The following is a 20816-nucleotide window of genomic DNA, read 5'->3' on the forward strand; positions in this document are numbered from 1 at the left end:
ACATAGCCGTGAGCAGATGCCAGTTTGTGTGTTTGAGCTTTGCAACGCGGCCCATCTTTGAACCGTCACCCTCGAGTTAGAGAGCGCCTCGAAGCCAGATAAAAAGCGCATTCAAATTAAGTGGCAATTGGCAGGTAATGAGGTGAGAAGATAAGCAATTTTATTTATTTATTTGACCACATCACGCCGTAGGAACAGACTTTGTCAGATAACATCTTCACGGCAGCTGATGAATTTTTGCGCTCGCTCAATTCGATCGCTCGGTAATAAGTCTGCTGTCGCAGATATCGGATCCAAACGTTAAGCGAGACGCCATCGCCCCGCACCACTTAACCCCGGTCATTTAACCAGCCGCCCGTATGTATAAATGGATCGTTTAGCCGTTAATTAATTACAGCGGCGTAGTCTTCCTGCCGGTAATTAATACGATATTTAGAAGAGGCGCTGTTTGCGCGTAGCACGTGTCGAAAGTTGAACGCTCGCTAGCAGCTCGGAGATCACATCTTTTGTGTCTTTAACTTTCACACCTACTGACATCAAGCGAGCAGGTAAACACATCCGCCGTCCCAAAGCGGGAGCGCTCAGTCGGGAGGGCGTTCTGGTTCCCACTCTGCAATTTCACTGACAGGTTGTGCGAGCCAACGTGTGCGAGAGGAGAAAAAAAAAAGGGGGGGGGGGGGGCACTGAATTAAAAGCGTGCGTGTATTTGGGCACGTAATCACAAATTCCGTAACAAGTTCCTCCGGAACACCTGTAAAATTCTAATGCTCGGGTTGTCGGGGCAGATGTGATTTTAAATTTCAATGTTTTTGGTTGGAAGTTCCCCGTCCAAGGTGATCAAAGTGCTGATCGCAACAGGAGCACGAGGCGGAGGAGAGGCAGCGCTCATTTAAAAACAGGCCAGAGTGGCAGCTTTGAACACTTCGCTCATCCCGCGGTGTTTTTTTTTTTTTCTATTATTGTTATTATCAGGGCGCATAGCTTTGGGGAATACGAGAGGAGAATAAGACCCATTGCGAGTTCCGTGTCCGTGCTCGCTTAAGTTTATGCCGAGGTAAAGGTAGAGCGTGATGAACATCTGTTTTTGTGCTCACCGAGGAACCACGGCGGTCCCCGGCCAGTAGCAAACTACACATTTCCACAACGCAACATTCACAAGTTTAACGCTGTGAAGTTCAACCAGAATTTTTTGAAGGAAAAAAAAAAAGTCTCATAAGACTTTAACTTTACCTCCATAATTGTGTTTGGGGTTTTTTTGCGTTATTTGTGTGTGTGTAATGCCACGCATGTTGTCACGGTAACCGTCTAATTACAAATTGAATTTAGCACAACGATCTACTAAATCAAACATAGGATTTCTTTCAACGTAGCTTCTTCAAAAGAGTGACTAGTTTGATTTTTGTTTAAGTTCACTTTAAACTGATTAACTTCTCTTCGGAGCTTCCACTATAACTTTTCTACGATCCAGTCGACAACACCGCATCAAGTTTACTCTTGTAGGGTTTTTTTTTTTTTTTTGTCTGGCTGTCAGTCAGTGTTGTGTTGTGATTAAAGGGCACCATTAGAGTGTAATCCGTAGCAGACCTCGGGCTTTCTGGAAGCTTCAGCAGAGTCCATGAGTGATAATGTGCTCATCCTGTGGGCACTCATTCAACTACTGGATGCTCGCCCATCCAGCAAAAGAGCGAAGGTATAAAGAAAAGTTATTTGCTGCTCGTCTTGTGCTTTGACTTTTTTTTTTTTTTTTTTTTGAAAGACTCCAGCGCTTTGTGTTTTGGTGTTTTTCCCAGTACTGAACATTTAGGTGCCGTGCTAAGTGGCGATGACCATCTGCTCCACTCTTTTAGCCTCTCTGGCAGCATGTTTAATTTAAAAGTAATTTACCCACCATATATTCTCCTCATCTGCATCCTTGTGTTTCTACTTCCATTAAAAAAAAAAAAAAAAAAAGCTTCTTCTAGGCTGTGTTTATGAAAAATAAATAGCGTTGTCAACGCGGGTCGCGGTACGCCTCCCGGAGCCGAGCCACGTCGGCAACCGAGCTAATGACATGGACTCCGGCGGTGCGCTTTTACCAGCTCAACTGCTCTCATTAGATGAGAAGCCCGGCCCGGCCCGTCCGCGCAGCCCACCTCATTAAGGAAGCGCAGCCATGTGCCGCCTCGGCTACATGGCGCTCGCTTAAGCGCATACGCGCTGGGGTCAAGCAGACTGCGTGGGAGGACTCAGGGCGATGTGTACACAGGCAAATATACACAGGGCTTACCTTCTCCTCACCGCTCACTGTCCTTCTCCAAAGTCCCTCACCACAGCAGTTATTGCACACACTCATACATATATGCACACAGTGGTTCTTTGAAGAAGCACCCTCTTGCATACCAAGTGCACCTCTTGGCCTGGTGGGGGGGCCCTTTAGCTCGCAGCCCCCTGCTTCTAAAGCAGCCATACCCGCCGACCTTTTTTTATCCCTCGGAACGGTTACATGCGCAGCATGGCGGCTTATTAAAAAAAAAAAAAAAGAGAAAATCGGACTTTTACCTCAATTGCAAAAAACTTTTTTGTTTTGTCATTTTAGGGCACCACTGATTCATGTTTGCTGATTGTTTTTACTTTTAGCAGTTGTACACCATTCTTATTAGTTATTACACAACCTCCTTATAACTTTGTGAATTTAATGATTTTTTTTTCTTATTTATTTTCTCAATTTTATTCATTTTTTTCCTCACAGATATTTGTCATTTATTGTTTTTTAAATATTTATTTTTGGTTCATTCCGTACCTCTGTTCTATACAAAATGTGTATGATATGAAAAAGGATAATGGAAAATTGCCATTATTTTTTTATCAAGGCCGTGCCCCTTCCAAATCGCAGCCGCCGTAGTAATCAACATTGATCAGATTTATTTTGCGGCATAAACGGCGCACGTGTCGCACATTAGGCCTGGCAAGTCTCATTGCGTATTCAGCTCAAGAGCTCGGCAACAGACGGGTCACGGGCTTCAGGGAGAGCCATCGCAAGCCTCCTTCCATATGGTCCGGCCTCGCCAGCGAGGCCCGCCAGTGCCAGACAAGTTCCCCCAAGAACCTAATCGTGTTGGGTAATTACCGAGACAGGCTTTTTTCTTTTTTTTCTTCTCCCTCTTATTTACTGCCCCCAGCCTCCCACTTATCTATTTGCTGTCTTGTTCTCACTGCACCTGCTTGCTCTTTTCTCCTTCACGCTCACTCCAAATCTGTTGTTTTTCAACTCATGACATCATTATGAGCGAGCTTCTCTTTACATCTAAAATGTCTTTGTCTTCAACTAGAAAATCAATACAGGAGCGCTATGTATTTTTGGAATGGAATCCATTGACTGCTTCTTTGGTACGTTGTACAGTGCCAGAAAATTAGATCTGAAAATCCAGTAGAGGCACAAGTAGAGTTCACCCAAACTTGGAATTTGCCAAAAATGCTACGTTCGAGCCAAAATTGATGACTTCCACTTCAATTTTGGTGTCCTTAAAACTGGATGTTCTTGTCCGATATTTTTTTTTATTTTTATTTTTTTATCTTTGACGCTAACAATGAACGAATAAAGTAAAACTGCTCAATTTTAAAGACACAAGATTTTTGTGGATGAAACCGCCCCTAGTGGTAGTTTGTATGTATTGCACACAAAACACAACCATCCAAATTGCTCAGTAGCCACTGCTGCTGTTGCAAAAAAAAAAAAAAAAAAGTCTGTCCTCTTGACTGTGTGAAAGTGATAAATAATTGTAGCAGATTTGCCAGTATGGCCAGCGTCCATTAAATGAGGCCCCAGATAATTTGGCCAAGCCCCCCCCCCCCCCCCCCCCCCCCCCTCTCTCTTTGGCAGGGCAATTTAATAAAACATGAACAAACTCTTCCCAGCTAATAATTTATCATCCACCTCGCCTCCCGGTTTGCTTAAAGTTGATTACTGCAGCAGTTAATGGGGTCGCGCCCAGATGCCAAATTTCCGATAATGCAATCACAACCTCGTCAGAGAGGGAGCAAAAAAGGTGATGACGTGCTTTTCTGTTGAAGACGCCGTTGCTAAGGCCTCTCTTCGTCGGATTTGATGAGTTAAGTGTCGACAGCAGCAGGTGTGACTGTCCTCCCCCCCCCCCCCCCCCCCCTTCCTACTTTACGCCGTAGGTGTAAAGATGTCGGCAAATGTCAAGTTTTAGAACCAGACAGAGGCGTCTATAAGTCTCACCTTTTTAAAAATAGCTTTTCTGCTTTTAAAGTAATGCCAATCTGTTTTTTGACTGGCAGGCACCCGCGTCCGAGCCGACGGTCGCCGCCGTGTCCCCGAAGCTTCACCGCCGCCATTCAGAGGATGAAGTCTCTCCTGTCGGGAAGCGGCAGGTGAGGTCGACACAAGTTTTCTCTTTGACGGGCGCCTGTGCTGGGGGGGCTTACGCGGCCGCACTTCCTCGAAAATTACGCCGCCGGCGTCAGATCAAAGCCGCAGAAGTGACACGGAGGCAACGGTGCGTTGCTAGCCATGTGATTCATTAGAGCCTTCCTTCCCGTTTTGTCCCGAAAACACATTTCCAACACACACTGTGATCAGGGCCGGCGTGTGCTGCCGGTTTCACGCATGCCTTGGGCCCAGGCACCGTCTGATTTACCCGCTTGAGCGGGACATTATGAACACGGAGACGAGCTTTTTGATCTTCTGGATATTCTCTTTAAGTTTGGCAGCTTTGGAGATGGCCTCACTCGCACGACCAACGCCGGTTTGATTTCGACCACTGTCCTCATTAAGGCTTCAGCGGGAGGTCCTCTTCTTCTCCTTTATACACGGAATGCAATTATTTTGCGCCAAATACTTTAATAGTATTGATGCCGTTCAACGAGCTTTCCCGGTTTGCCTCAGGACAGGCCGGCGCGATATCGTTGTTTACGCCTCATCATCATTAAGTGGCCGATTCACATCCCCTTCGCTTTAACGGGAAACCGGGGGCCGCAATCAAATGATGACGATGTATTTTTTAAACGCACGTGATGCTAATCTATAGAACTTCCACTAGCGTGCAGCCCTTATCATTTTTAATTTATGATTATTGACGCGGATGTGCTTTATTGGACGCTACATCCGCCTTGTTGTTTTTACAGACAGAAAAGGAATTTGTGTGTGTACGGTTTAATTTGACCCACGAGCGGATGAACTGCTTTTCAATTGATGGAGGGGGGGGGAAAAAAGTGACAAATGCTTCCATTGAGGTTCGACGTGTTGATCAAGAGTTTTCTGTAAAAAAAAATGTTTAGATGCCGTCAAACTTGAACAAAGTCGTGCTTTGAGTGCTCCGGATTCGCACGAGCCACGCCGCCCAACTCCTAAATAAGCCGGCCCATTGATAGCCGTGACCTCTCTCTCGCTCCATGCGGAGGAAAAGGGGAGAAGATGTCTATGAAATGTTTCACACACTTTTCATATCCGTCTTCAAATGCTGTTTTGATAACGCGGAGCTTCCGCCGTGCGCGTTACGCTTCTGGAGACATTAGCGGGTGCCATGCGGGTCGCGGCCGCCGACCAACTCGCACAACCGATGCAGACCGGAGCGGCGTCTTTGCTTTTTTTTCTCAAATCTTCTTTCCGCGATGACAAAAACATCCGGGCGAGACAGAAAAGGACTTCTTGGGAAAAATCCCGCTTTTGTTTTAGTGTATGTTTGGTAGATGTCAGTTTTGGCTACGTTAAAGTTTTTAACATTCTGAAAACTGACGTTAAGTACCCCCACCACACACACACACACATTGAGAACGAATTTCAACTTCATCTTTGGCCTTTTCTGGTTGATCTCGGATTCCCCTTCCGGCCGTTCGCTTTCGCCCCGCGACATCCACGCGAGGTCGGGCCAATTGGCACGCCTCGCATCAAGAATATGCAAATCGAACCGCTAATTAGTTGCGCGCAGCCATTAAGGCCGAGTTAAAGCACGCACGGTCGGCGGAACGAAGCGGGCTGGGTCACCGGAGTCGGCCGTAGCCGTCGCGTCACACACACGCACACACACACACACACACACACACGCACACACGTGCCTCCAGAGTGCGTTTGAACGCACCAGACGAGAAACTGCGGCCATCAGAACTGCAATTAATGATCTGCCATCTTATCTCACGTGCTTCCTCTTTGCACTTCACACCCACTCCAGCTCAAGGACTGCTGTGCGTTTAAGCGCCCTGCATTTTTTTTTTTTTTTCGGCCCGCCATCTGGTCAGGCCTCCTGGGCTCCACAGGGCGCCTCGCATCATCTCCTATTCATATTCCACCAGCATATTGTTCCCACTGATTTTTTTTTTTCTTCCTTTCTCCACATCACTTTATTTATTTATTTTCATGTTGAGGGGGAGGCTGGCGAGCGTAGTGCAGCCAGCCAGCCCACCTACCCGCCCCACTCCCCGCTAATCGGTTGTCCTATCAAGTGTAACCTGGAGGCCCCTAGTAGAGCAATTAGAGCGACCTCCCTGCCCACCTCTTGTAATGAAGCCCAGCACATTGTGGAATCTATAGCCCCTTTAGTCTTCCCTAATGGGACATCATTATTGTCAAAGAAACAATGTAAATGGAAATGAACATACTCATTAGCCAGTCGCAGGGAGAAACCTTTGCCGGTCTTTCACACGCGAGCTGAACTTTCTGCCTGCTGCCCCAGCATGCTTTTATTCCTCTGGTAGCCGCTTTGTTTTGCTGAGCATCTGTGTGTACCAAAGTCAGCAATGCCTGTTTTTTTTTTTTTCTCTCTCAAGGTGTGAGGAAAGATTATTCATTTCTTTTCTTCTTTTTTTTTTTTCCTGTTGGCATTTGCTCGGCAGCTAGAGTACAGATGCTAATCGTTGCATGGTCGTCTTTTGTCTCTCAGGGCGCAGCCGTGCGGCGATCCCGGTCTCTGTCCCCAGCGGGCAGCGTGGAACTTTATCACGGAAGAAAAAGAGAAGCGCAACAAAGAATTCAAGACCTCGAAGACCTGCTGCAGTCAAAGGTGAAGTTGCTCACGTAGATGAACATTTTGTGTACAGCGCCAGGACGCCCGACAATTGTTTCTTGAAGGAAAAACAAACACACAAAATGATACACTCTTATATTTTGTCTATACCGTCGAAAGTTTTCAAATCAGGCATAAGTGAGGATGCTAAATGTGGTCCAATGTGGCTGTCTTTGACTTTTGTAAAGTTTTATAAAGAGCGCTGGACTACAGCGTGTGGCCGATGGCTCACTCGCCACACGTTTGATTACAGCTATCAGCCGCCGCAAGGTACGAATCTCCGCGTCTCGCTAACTGTCGCCGTCTCAAAAGGTTCAATTGCGATTCCCGGGTGACCTTCCGGAGCAAAAGCGTTTTCCAAGTACACGCTACGCTCAGGCCGAGGGAAAAGTGAAATCACAAATCATTCATGGATTAATAGTGAATTTGATTGTTTTGTTTCTTTTCTTTTGAGCCTTTGAGAATGGAGATCAAAGTGCGACACATCTCACCCAATGATACATTTTACATGGACGAAGCGTCATTTCGATCAATAAGACGGACCCGGGAGCGGCCCTCCGCTTCACCTCTCCTTTCCGTCTTTTGGGCCGAGCGGCGAGCGAGTGATTAAGCAGAGGTCATCTCCCTTTCGAACACAATCCCGACAAGGTATTAGGCATCATTTTCTTGTCAGATCTGAAGTGTCGGACTTAATATCAGCAAGGCAGACGATTCAGACGACACGCATGACTGTCTTAGTTAATGGTGCCATTTACGTATCTGCCGCTTGAGGAGCGTTTCGTGAAGGAATGCAGAGCGGGGAGGGAGTTGTGGGGGGATGGGGGTGACAACTCAAACAAACTGGAACTGACGGCATTTATTCATGCTTTGAGTGCATATGGGCATTGGATAAATGTCTTGTTAGTTTTTGCCTAGATTACAGGTTATCAATTAAAAGTTACATTTATTCAGGTTTCTTTAAAACAGTGTATTGCACAACGGCAATAATAATTTGTCTCTAAATATGATGTATTTTTTATTATTATTATTATATAGGTTTTATTTTTTTATTTAATTTTTCATTTTGATTAGTAACCACTTGAGAAATGATCAGAGTCAGCTTTATTGGCCAATAAATTAATCTTTGTAGAGGGAATGTTTAAAAAAAAAAAAAAAAAAAATCAATTGTTTGCATAAGTACGCACACCCTGACGTCTTTTTAATGGGGCTACAGCCGTGTCCCAAACTCACCTGTCACATTCTGATTCACTATAGTTCAGATATTCTATTGCGCTTTTCCTGTCTAAAAAAACATTTTGAAATGATTTGTCTTTCTCATTTTTTTTTACCGTATCACATCAACTTGGCATTCGAAACAGGGGTGTGTCGACTTTTTGTATCCCCGGCCTGCCCGTAGAAGACCTCTGCCCTAGATCTCCCGTTAAGCAATGTGCCCCGCATCAAATTGCCGTAAAGCGACCTCGCCTCCAGCGTCTTGCACTCTCGGCCGCCTCTTCTAAACTGGCTCTTTCCGACAGAATGCCTTTCAAATTGGGATCGCCCGGCTGTGCCGCTGACACGTTGACCTTAGCAACTAACGGCAGGCCGACTGGCAAACAAACAACATTCTTCATTGTCTTGACTTTCAAGCAAACAGTGGCTTGTTGCCGTGTAATTATTTTTCAGCTTGAAAACGTCCACCACACGAGCTGCGTATCGATCCGCCGCAGCCAAGGGTCTGTGGCCTGATAACCGAGTCGGGCCGCCCATGGGAGAGCAGCCTGGGAATCCATGATGTGGCTAATGCCCTGCCACTTGTTCCGTCCGTCCCCCCCCCCCCCTCCCCCCTCCGTCGCTCCACCACCAGTTAGTAGCACTCGTGGACCCTTTCATTAGAGCCTTGTTTGTCAGAGTCTGCGGGCTGCTTGAAGGGGCAGAGGATGTCTTGCAGATGTCCTCTGTGAATAATCCACGCTAGGGAAAATCCATACTTGTCATTGGCAGTCTCTGTTTGTGCTCACTTGCCGTCCGCCGCGTGTTTGTGTGGGCTCTCTCTGTTCTCTTTGTCCTTGTTAATAATAACAGGGCCGAGGGCTCGCATTTCCCTCTCCGCAGGGCAGCCGTGTCATATCAGCGGTAAACAAGCTCCTTCCCTTCAGAAAGACAACTCTCCCAAGCCCTGGCCACTCGAGCAGAAACCGAGCCACCCCCACCTCGAGCGCCCCCCCACCCCTCGCCTCGCTCACCCCTCCTTTCACGTTCCCTTTTTGCTTTCTTCTCCTTGTAATTTCTTGGTTTTCGCCGGATCTCTCCTTTTCACTCCCGGCCGCCCTCGTTCGCCATGTCCGCCCAAAGTGTTTTCTCGCTCGCCCTCGCCATTAAGGTCAGAGCGATGGGGAGGAGGCGGGAGGGGCTTCTCCTGACAAGAAAAATCCATATGTTGTCTTCTCTTACTACTCCGCTTTGAAGTCAGGAGTCCGATCTCGCTGGGTTTTAATAGCTGTCAACAACGCAACCTACTGTGCGCCCGCTCAGCCAGTTTCAAGTACGAGAACTCTGCCAAAGTCCAACACTTCCGCCGACTTTCCATAAAAAAAAAAAGAGAGAAAATGGCCGACTCAATTCAGTGTCCCTTTAAAATAATTCTAGAGTTCTTAATTTAGTCTCTCTCCAGGGGAGCTCTGCAAAATGTCAGATGATCCAGCTTCAACTTTTCAATAAATGTGTGTTTCTTACAGACTGAGGAGAATGAGGAACTGAGGAGAGCCCACGACAGAAGACGTGAACGTCTTTTGTTAGTACAGAAGAACTACAAGGCCGTCAGAGACCAGCTAAAAGCGGCGGAGAAAGCAAACGACATGTACGTACAATCTTCTTCACGTTTCGTTCACGTATCGTACATATTTTGTCACAATAATCTCTACGAGGGCGTCGAAGTCGCCGTTACGCTGACGTAGCAGTCGCAATTTGCCTTCGAGAGAATCAAGCCAACTCAATTTGAGGCGTTTTGTGACTCTCCGGCGTTCATTAGGACGTGAGAGCCGGAGGCTGGAGGTGTCTACTCCTGCAGGGTGGCAAGGTGCGGAGAAAAGAGAAAGGGCCACTTCCTGCTATCTTCACCAGTAACCACAGGATTTTTTTTTTTTTTTAAGTGTCAAAATATCATTAATAAGCGGCTATTGTTATCTCTATTCATCCAGCGAGGCTGTTTAAAAATGCATGTACGAGTGCACATGGGTGGCGGCTGAACGGGAGCTAAGTGCGGACCCCCGTCAGCTGTTTTCTCTCCGGGTTAATTAAAGAAAACAGCGGTGCAACGTGAGCCCGTGAGAAAGTGCGGCGGGCGCGCTCGGCGCGGCGGCTCACGTCAGCTCAGTGCGGCTCAGCGCCGTGTGGCTCAGGGGGTGAGAACAAAGGGCGGGGGGAGGCAACGGCGCTTTGGCCACAATATTTTTTTCACGCCGCCATCAATGAATTGTATCGCGCTAAAACCGGTAAACTCTGGAAATGTGGAAGCAGCCTGGTTTTACACTGGCCAATTACTGAAGTCCACTTAGGTGCATTTGATTGATTGTTCACTTTTGTTTCACTTTGTCAGTATTTTTAAAGAGAAAAAAAAGAGTTTCGACCTTCTGCTGCTTTGCTTTGACGAAATGAGACGAGTCCCAACATTTTGCCCACTTGTGATTTATCAACATGTGATTCTGACCAAATCAGTTTAGTAATCAAAACATCATTGAAGACTTTATCGAAGCACGATCAATATTTTTCAACTCCAAAATGGTCACATTTTCAAGTTACTCATTTGCCGTGTTGCCGAGTGACACCCACCACCGAGAAAGAAAATCAACACGGAAGTATCGGCCAATCATAAAGTAGGCCTGAAATTTGTTGTCTCATTAACATGCAGACAGTGTGCAGTCCCCGTGAAACCTCGCTGCCATTCAACATTACCGACATTTTTTTTTTTTTTTTTTTACAAAACGGCATGGTCGAGAGCGGGCAAAAGCTGACTTCCTGTTTATATTAGAGAAGGGAAAAAGTTTTTTAATCATACTTGGTGTGATGGGGGGGGCGCAAATAAAATTAAAGGTTATTAAAGCATCCGTACTCTGATCAAAGCTGCGCCCATAAACAGATTCCCCCTGAATCAGAGCAATTAGCCGTAGCGGCGTGGAAAAGTTCTCTTGGTTTCCCCCTGCTTAATAATGGAAACTAGGATACCGTAGGGGGGAAGCACTCAGGCCTGAAGACGATAGCTCTCTCATGGCTCTGTGTTCAACAGCTTTTAGGAGCACTCTAAACAAATTAAAATGCATAAAGCTTTACTGTGACTTAATAAAGCGTCTCACGCATTTCTTTAGAACGCAGATCACACCGAGGGAATTGAAAGCACTGCTAAGGTAGCAGAGGCCAAAATTCACGACTGTAGAATGAGATTATTTGCTAAGTACATGACACGCACTCAATACTTCAAGTTCAAGGGATTCGCCCAAAACGTTCACCCTTCCGCATCGGCCGACAACTCGGCTAGCATTAGCCTAGCCTGCTCGCATCGACTGTACATTGTCAACAACGTTCACCGTTCCGCATTCGTCGGCAAATTTGCCGGCGTTAGCGTAGCCAGCTAGCATCTACTGTACATTGTCAGCAATGCCGGGTGTTTATGTATGTCAGTTTTGGAGTCGGAGGCTGTTACCAAAGGGTCATTAAGTATTTATAAGCAAGGTGTCGACATTCGAAGGCCCCTTGTTTGCATACGTGCGCGAAAGCCATTATTCACATCTTTCAAGGCGCTCTGGGAACGCTCCGCCGCATGGCCGTGCGAGGCGGCGCCTTTGGGCTTTTAACAAATACAAAACAGTCCTGTCGGTGGCTGCGCGATTTGCCGCTAAGATGTCAAAGTCAAGGCTGCTCATTTCAATACGGCCAAAGCGGGCAGCATAACGAAAACAGAGTGCGACCGAGGGCCTCGTTACCGCCGTGCGAATTGCCCAAAGGCGGTGAGATAATGTGGCGCTAGCCGCCATTATCCCCAAAGTGTTGCTTTATATTTCTGCATGACATAAACCTTCCACTATGCAACAAATTACCTGGGACACTTTGCCATCGCACCTACACAAAATAAAAAAAGCAGAAACAAAATGGCACCCTCCCCCTTCTTAATAAGTGTATAATTGATTTCTCAAGATGTCTTTTTTATTGGTCAGGCCACATGGAAAGATGCCTCGCGCCGAGCCCTGGCAGCTAAGACAAGAGAACAGCGATGCGGTGTGGAACGAACTTGCCCACTTCAAAAACCTCACCCGTAAACTCACTCTGGAAAAGTAAGTCATTTTCTAAGTACTTGAAATTGAAACACTTTCCTGTGAAGAGACCGACATGCTTATTTCAATTTTTTTTTTTTTAAATTCACGATGACCTTCCTGACTTCACAGCATCCCCCCCCTCAGTCCGTCACATCATTACCCAACAGCGGGGGTCAGAGTAAAATCATTAGACTCTCCTCATTTGTGAAATTGGCCACCCAAATATTCACACATGAAAGCGCAGCGGATACAAATGACGTGGTCTCACCCAGGGTGTTTTCACACCTATAGTTCACATTATCAGTTGATGAAAACTTTCAATGTTCTTTTTAGAGAGTAAACCAAAGTGAGTCGCAACAAAACACTAAGACAATCCAGTCCGAGTTTTTGGGTCATATTTAGATGCCGTTAAATAATAATTGTCCTCTCTGGTCTTTCTCAACTTTTGAAACACACTCGTACTGTTTTCTTTGTGTGACGTCGAGGAGCGCCTGTAACTCTAGCGGTGACCCTCCGTGTGTCTCGGCACAAAGCTCGGCCCAAAGCCACGGTCTGGGCTCCTCCCGTCTCCCCCGACCTTTCCTCACCTCCTCCATCCTCTCTCCTGCACCTCGCCGCTTTCTTTCCTCTCCACATTTCCCGCTTGCCTCCCCCTAGCCCTTCGCGATGCCGCAGTGTAGGTTGAGGCCAGAATTCTGGTACCTCCTCGCCCCACCACCACCACCACCCTCCCCTCCGACGCTTCTCCTCCGCTCACCCCCCTGCCCTGTCCTCCTAATCCCAGCTGAGCTCATTATGATCTAGCCCGGCTGCCTCTCTCCAAGCCCGAGCTGTCTGAGTTAATTACAGGCTAGTAGCCCTCGTGCCGCTGATGCTGCCTGTTAAGGGATGTGCAACCGCCTGCCTGCCTGCCTGGAACTGAGCAGTTCACTGGATGGTCTGGGGGAAACAGGGGCCAGGGGGGGGGCGGGCAAACATACTACACGCAGGGTCCTTGAAAGTGACCTGCGGGGGGAAGCCACGAGGGATGACGAGCGCCTGGCCTCTTTTCCCTGACGGTGTAACTTGCCTGTCCTGAGGGCTTAGCGTTGATCCCCTTCATGTGCCCCTGAACAGCTACACTTTATTTTTCACATCACAGCCTTTCACGGGTCAGCCTAGTTACAACGTCAGTTTGGATCGGATCACCAGTAACTTCTGGTTAGCGGGGTGAGACGCTTAGTTGTTGCGTTGGTCAGGTTGGATGGGTGGTGATGGACATTCCTGATCAGGACAACTTGTATTGGTCAAAAAAATCAAAATACAAATCTGATGAACGGGTTTATTTTCGGAAATTTCCGTAGATGGGCGGAACTGGGTTATAAGACGGCATACGAGTCAGACTTTATTCAACTTTAATTCGAAATCCATTCATAAGGCGCGGCTTTTTTATGTGGTCAGTTTTTGAGAAAATGAAAGAATTTGAATTGTGGCTCGGAAAAATACTGTATATATTGGCATATGGTAGCAAACGGGCCGGGCCACATTCAGTCCATCCATCATAAAGCACAAACGGCGCAATTTTCAAGAAGTATAACTCGTCACAGCTTGCTCCTCCGTTGACCGCGCGATGATGATTACGCTTGCGAAGGTTATGCCACGCAAGTGTCGGGCAATCGTCAACTAATGGCTAATTAACTCGCGCTGGTTGAGAATTTAGGAGCAAATGAAGACCCATTTCGAAGCTTTCAATGCCAGCCGCGTTCATGGCTCCATTTGTCTTTTGGCTTTCGTAGCCGTCTTTGTCATGGGATTCCGCACAGATGCTCCTTATCACCTCTTCGGCAAACAATTCTTGCAAAACAACTTCCAGAGGTCCAAAATGACTCTTTGGCTCTGTTAGCGCGGCCCGGTTAGCTCCAGCACAGCAGGCCATTGCGTACCACCTTCTGTAATATTCGCGCCGTGATTCAAGGTTGAGCCAGGACGTGAAAAAAGTGCTTTAATTGACTAACTCTGCACGGCGACTAAATTAAGACGCATTCTGACCCTCGGAAACTCCTCCCCCCCCCCCCCCCCCCCTGCAACGAGGGCTAGCAAGTCCTTCACGTCCACACCCTGTGACTCTCACAACACGAGCCCGTGGCTCAGCTAGCATAAAGATTTCTGATGCTAACATTTCCAATTGCCAGCTTGGCCCCTTTTCTGAGCACATTTGATTGAGATGTCCTCGCGCTTGACTGCTTCGAAAGTAAAAGGCACTGTGGGCTCTAAAAACTCGCAGTGGGATCCTTTTATCTGCCTCATTATACGCCTTTTCTCCACTCTGTGTCCGCGCTTGTTAATTGTTCTAAAAGGTTTGTTGGTTAAGAAAAGAGGCAGGGATTATTTAGTTTTCATAAGTAGAGTAAACACATGCAGTGCACCCTCAGACTTAAGATGCTGCACTCGGATAACATCAAAGTATAAATTAGCCGGCGTTTACTGGCGAGGGGGGGGGGGAGGAAAAAAAAATTCTTTGAGATCATTTGCGGCAGCGGCGCCGCGAGATCCTTTACACGGTGACCATTACGGACATGAAGCTCCCCAGCGAGCGACGTTGACTCTAATTAAGTTTAATAAAGTTTACCACCATGTTCCTCAGCTTGCCGCTCGTTTCATCTTGATTTGCTAAAAGGTAATACCAGTAATGAGTGTCTTTTGCCGACCCCCCCACGGACCCCAGGCAGTGTTGGAGGAGGGACATATTTTGCTCACACAAACAGAATGTTTTATGCATGTTTTTAAATCAGACTGCTAACGATTTTCCCCGTCATTAGTTATTTGGAAAATGTATTATAATGTTTTTTTTTGCATGTCGTAATTATAATCCATGCTTCAATGCTGCCATCCGGTTTTAGCCTACCTCAAAGCGGAAATAAATGAAAACATAAATAATGCACTTATTTCAATGAAATCACATTCAAATTGAATTTAATTCTTGGAAAAATAGTTAAATCGTGAAAAAAATCGTTTGTTTGTTTTTTTGCTGATATCATCACTTAGCAATCTGGCAAAATTGTTCCAACTGAAGAGCCGCCATTGTGCAAGTGCCGAAAAATGGATTTTCTCAGCATTGTGAAAAGTGGCTTTGCAATTCCCCTCATTTGAAATCCAGCACTAGGCTATGAACTCCCCGTTTCAGCCACCGGAGACTCTCCTAGAACAAGAAGCCCTCAAGCTCAAGTTTGACTCCAGGGCTATCGCCCAACAGCCCTCAAAACAAGATTATTTTTCCAACAATGGAAATGCCAGAGGTCCTTCCACTTTTTTTTTTTTTTTTTCTTCCTGGTGAATTCTTCTATTCCGAGCAAGTGCTCTGCGCTAGTGAGCGCTATGGCCGCGAAGGACGCAGCTGCGTTGCGCACCCTCGCCGATCGAAACTGGTCGACTTGACATCAAATGACGTGGAGGGTATTGCTCTGGGCTAAAGTTCTAGCGCGCCACGAGAGATTTTTTTTTTTTTTTTTTCGAAAACACAAGACTACAAGTGTCGACCACATCGCCAAGTTGCGTCTGTTTGTTGCCATCAGTTTTGTTTCTGCAAAAAAAAAAAATCAATTCTTCCAATTGTTACTGAACTTTTGAAGATATGTGGGCCAGTAGAGGTCCAGTACAAACCCCTCAAGGTAAGAACTGCACTGATGCACCTTATCGGGATCAAATTTGTACTCCAGTGCGACTCTTTAAACTTCTTCAGGGGCTCTTTCCAAACTGTCTACGTCAATAGTCCCTTTTTGGCAGCATCTTAAAGTCGAGATATACACTTTTGGTGGGATTGTTAAAAAAAAAAGTATTCCTCCTACTGTGGGACCAATGCAAAGTACGGTTTTCATTACCATTAAGGAGGGTGGGGGGGTGAGTCGCGCGGAATTCCACAAAACCCGCATGAAGAATTTTGCAGTCGATCTTGTATGTCTACAATCATCAAACATGAAGAGATTTACTTATGTGCTCGAGGTGTACCCTTTGTAGCTTCTACGAGATCCTTGGCTCGGTTTCCCGATATCTCGTGTGTTAGATCCATTAGCCGCGCGGCATGCTAATAAAGAATTCCTTGCTTTCCAAACTCCAGTTTTGAAGTCAAACCGGAGGCTCTCGGTCATCCATACCTGCAACCGGATCCTCTCTCCATCACGAAAACACGCTCAGCCTTAAACAAAATTGAATGTTTTGCATGTGATTTTTGGCTCGGGCATCAATATCGCCGGCATCTCGACGTGCGCTCCGGAGAAACACGAGCCGGAGCAGGCGTCTTGCACTTACTGCATATTTCAGCTCGTTTGTCCCATTAACAGGCAGGACGCAGGAGGCAGCGCTGGTGCCTCATCGACTTGAGTTCATTTATGGAGGAAAATCCATAAAGGAGCGACACATATCCATCTGCTGCCTCACCCCCTCCCCTCAGGGAGAGTCATTGGTGTACTTATTTAAGCTGCGGTCAGCCATTAGGCCAGGCAAGGCGTTTACTGGACTGTGAGGGCTAAAAAGCTAATTATTCCCTGTCCCTGTGCACTGGCGATAACTTTTCCCCAGGTCATTTTCTTGACATTTGGCAAAACAGGGAGAAAAAAAAAACCATCTCGTAAAAAATGAAAGTTGTCTCGTTAGTTAATTGCTATTGTGATCGTCATTGTTTTCCCCGCTCACACAAGTGACCTCCTTAACTCTCTCTTCCTCTGCAAATGAGGTTAACAGACGGTAGAATGGCACCGCGCTAGCAGGAACTCGTTTCTGACGCTCCGCTCGGCAGCAAAGGGGAGGGGATGCGAGGTGTGTGTTCTTCAGGTGCGCTGGTCTCGGCGGGGGCCTCTTGCGTATCCTCGCTAGACGTTCACTTGGTGTCCTAATAATAACTTGAAAGTGCAAAGTCTCCAGAACGGTGCGGCGTAATTAGCCTTTAGCAAGAATCAAGCTAATTGCAGAGCGGTAATTGGGCACGCTTTCCTAAATCGGATTGTCTGGCGTGTTACTTGCGCGACGACCTCCTACCTCGGCGTTTCATCTCTTGTCACTTTGAATTGCGTGTGAATAAATAAAAGACACTTTAATTAATTTCTTCGTGTCGTCTTTTCTGTGGGGAGGTGAATGTGGAGCGTGGAATTTCCGAAGGGAACGAGGAGCTAATGTTGCTACATAAATGGAGGTCACAATGGGATGTTTGGAGAAAATTATGCCGTGCGGTGGAATTATTATTATTATTTTTTTTAATATCTTTTTGATGTTGTTAATGCAGGGTCGGCTTGGAAGAGGAGCTGGACATGCTGCGTGTCCAGGCTGTGATGGATCGGGCCACGATGAAGGAGTTCCACCTGAGTCTCACTGAAGAACACCGAGGTGAATAGATTCTCATTTTTATGTGGATGTTTTTCGAAAGAATTAGCAAACATGACAATATTTGAAGTAGAATCGATGATGTACATGCATTGGCATGGTTGTCAAAAGTGTTTTTTTTTTTTTTATGAAATTATGTTTAGCTGATTACAAAAAAATAGAGTGAAGAAAAACGTACTGTATTTTTCAGTATGTTTTTGTTTATGTTTGCACAAGTCACTTGTACAATGGTTAATGTGTTCATTCTCAATTTCAAGGCATCACTTAATTTCTCGCAGCATGAAAATATCGCTTCTGGCTGTTCCTGTGCGAAGAACTCTTCAACGTGACAGCACTTTTGACTCCCATCCGTGGCAATTTGCAAGCCAAATTAACGAGACGACTCGTTGGAATTAATTGGACAACTCAATTAAGACTTGATCAGCCCTTCCGCTAATTGATCGGTAGATCAAACACTGCTCATCTTGTCAGCGTGAAACCGTTGCCGATGTTAAAAAAAAAAAAAAAAAAGTGGATCACTTTTAATTCCGTTTGCAGCCTTTTGTCAGTCGGTGACCACCGCAACCGCCGTGGCTTTAATTAAGCAGTTCAATAACAAATCTGTCCCGGATCACTTTAATTTTGCTCACCACCAATGATGGCGTCTGGCGGTCGAGGCGCTCGCATTGCATTAAAAGGATGGCGCTAATTGAAATGGAGCGTCCTTTGCTATTGACACTCGAGGCGGGAAGTATTGAGCTTCTTGGAAAGGACATTCTAATTTTACATCTTCTCTGACAAATAATCACTCGATGGAGGTGTTGGGCATTTACTTTTGGTGTCATATGATTCATGACTATTACATTGGGTTTATTTTCAACATTAAGAGTGGATGATTGGTACCCATTACCGTTTTTTTCCCGTTTTTTTCGGTGCTGAGCTGCTGAAACGAGCGAATTTCCCCCTCTTGGAATCAATAAAGTTCTTTCCAGCTAGCTAGCTAACTAGCTAGAAAGAACTCGATGGAACTTGTTAGCTAGTTAGCTCGCTATCTAGCTTACTAGCTATCTCGCTTGTTAGCTAGCTAGACAGCAAGGTATCCAAAAAATGATTTTCTAAAAAATAAAAAACAATACAGTCATGATCAAACTACGCTTTTCGTCACGACCGCTTTTAACACGATAACCTTTGACACATTTGGAGTCCAACCCTTTTAAATGATTCATCTAATTATTGGCGGGCGCCCTCATGAACAGTTTGACTGTAACCCGCACGTCAGGAGCCTTGAGGAGCTCACCTCAACCGTACCGGAAAATAAGTTGAGAGTGACTACAACGCTCACTCGCGAAACCTCTGTGACCTGATCAAAGAGCTTCGGGGTTGAGGCGTTCACGCAAGGATTATCGCTAACGAAAGGCAACACATGAAAGGCAAGCGGGCCTTTGTGCCATAGCCCGTGAACAGACATGGGAGGGGACACTAATGTATGCCGCCGTGCCAGGACCTCCTCCAACAGCGGGCGACTGGGGAGCCACCGCGTCTTCTTATCAAGGAGGTGCCGAGGTGACAACTCCCAATCGGGTCGGAGCTGGATAATTTACTCCCAGCGCCGGTTACGTATACCCAACCTGTCCTGGCGGCTGCCGCTTCTGATTGGATGTGACATGCTAGGAAGACAAAAGAGCCGGCTAATTCCAACTAACAAACTTCCCAGGACAAAAGCGTCAGATGCAACACGAGGGAGCGGGCTCCCATTTCGCTTTGTCCTTCTTTTGTCTTTGACACTGATCTGAAATATCCATGTTGGAACAAATTCTTTTGGTCACCTAGTCCTTCTTTTTTTTTTTTTTTTTTTTTTTTTTTTTTTAAAATCAAAAAAGGATCCACTTCTTTCCTTATTTGCTCCGCTAAGAAACTGTCATCCAATCTTTTGATCTGATCCATTTCAATTCATAATCCAATTCCTTGATACGTCACAGATTACAAGTGTCAATGCATTAGATACCCTTGAGAACAATTTGAAGAAGAAAAAAAGTACATTAGAATTCGATTTTTACTCTGTACTTTATGAAACCCCTACGTCAGTCCGTCCATCGGGGAAAGCTCTCGGACTACAAAGCCTGGCAGCCCGGGGCTGTACAGTGCTCACCAGAGATTGAACTACTCGCATTTGTTTACGATCCCTCGAGAGCAAGAGAAAAAGAGGCTGCATCTTATGTGCTTTTTTCTTTTTTTCTTTTTTTCTTTTTTTTGCCCATCATTGTTTTCACATTTCCTTAAGGACTATTAGAAAAACACTCCTCTGTTATTTAGGATGAAGACGACTAACGGTCTGACAATTCTCCCTTCTTTCCGTTTGACTGGCAGAAGGAAGAAGAAAAAAAATCCTTTACCAATCTGCGCATGAAGAAAATTAGGCCTATAGCGGCGCTAATTGATTTAATGCAGCCCCTTTTTTTGTCGTCTTACTCACCAAGCCGCTCGGGTTTGACGAAGCGTGTCACAACAAGCACCTTTGTTCTCCCGTGCAGAACTGCTTGGTAAAGTGGAAGAGGAGCGCCGGGTCAAAAGCACTTCTCCGGAAAGGCCCTCCGTTTCTTCGAAGCGCTTGGAACAGTCGTTTGTGAAGGTACGACGCTATGCCGTCACTTAGTCTTCTTTGTCACCAGTTAAAAAGAAAAAAAAAATTACAGATGGAGCCGTAACTCCAGCATAATGGCTCTGAGGAAATTAACCTCTTGTCAAGTGTGGGGGTTTTTTTTTTCCCCCCGTCACAATTCAGTCAGTGGCTCGTGTCTTCAAGTCAACTTAAAAAGTGTTTTTCTTTCACGTGGCAATGTCTTAGCTTCAATTAGTCAGTCATTAATCGTGTACCTTTCAAATGCTACTTTGCTTCTGCTTTTGTGGCCATTGTCTCCTTAGTGCTGTTTTAATTCAAGTTGAAAGGTACCAAGCTTCACCCAACAGGCAGAGCTAAACTCGATTGTAAAAGGGGATGAAATGCCCGGAGGCGCAATTCTAGCAGACAGCCACTGTTACAAAACAATGCTAATGCGAGAGCTAGCTAACGATCTGATTTACTCAAGATGCAAATGGATGCAAATGTCACTCACTCAAAATTATGGCTATTTAAGTTGTAACAAAAAAAACATTTAAATCCATAGATAAGGATGCAGATATATTTTCCGAAACACCA

General features: G+C 46.0%; 1 protein-coding gene across 11 annotated transcripts in view; it reads left to right on the forward strand.

The window, feature by feature from the left end:
* The window catches only part of cntln (centlein, centrosomal protein), a 226198-nt gene that overhangs the window by 177469 nt on the left and 27913 nt on the right, over positions 1-20816 (forward strand). For all 11 annotated transcript variants that reach the window (XR_015065994.1, XM_085911193.1, XM_085911192.1 and 8 more), the window contains 6 exons: positions 4282-4374; positions 6879-6998; positions 9719-9840; positions 12191-12307; positions 17544-17644; positions 20152-20249. Coding sequence is in view for 10 of the 11 variants with exons in the window: in XM_085911193.1 (XP_085767319.1) it covers positions 4282-4374; positions 6879-6998; positions 9719-9840; positions 12191-12307; positions 17544-17644; positions 20152-20249 (651 nt within the window). In the remaining variant the exon portion in view is untranslated. The remainder of the gene's footprint in view (positions 1-4281; positions 4375-6878; positions 6999-9718; positions 9841-12190; positions 12308-17543; positions 17645-20151; positions 20250-20816) is intronic.

Source organism: Syngnathus leptorhynchus, chromosome 5 (assembly GCF_054491065.1).
Source record: "Syngnathus leptorhynchus isolate UIUO chromosome 5, UIUO_Slep, whole genome shotgun sequence".
Classification (NCBI taxonomy): domain Eukaryota; kingdom Metazoa; phylum Chordata; class Actinopteri; order Syngnathiformes; family Syngnathidae; genus Syngnathus; species Syngnathus leptorhynchus.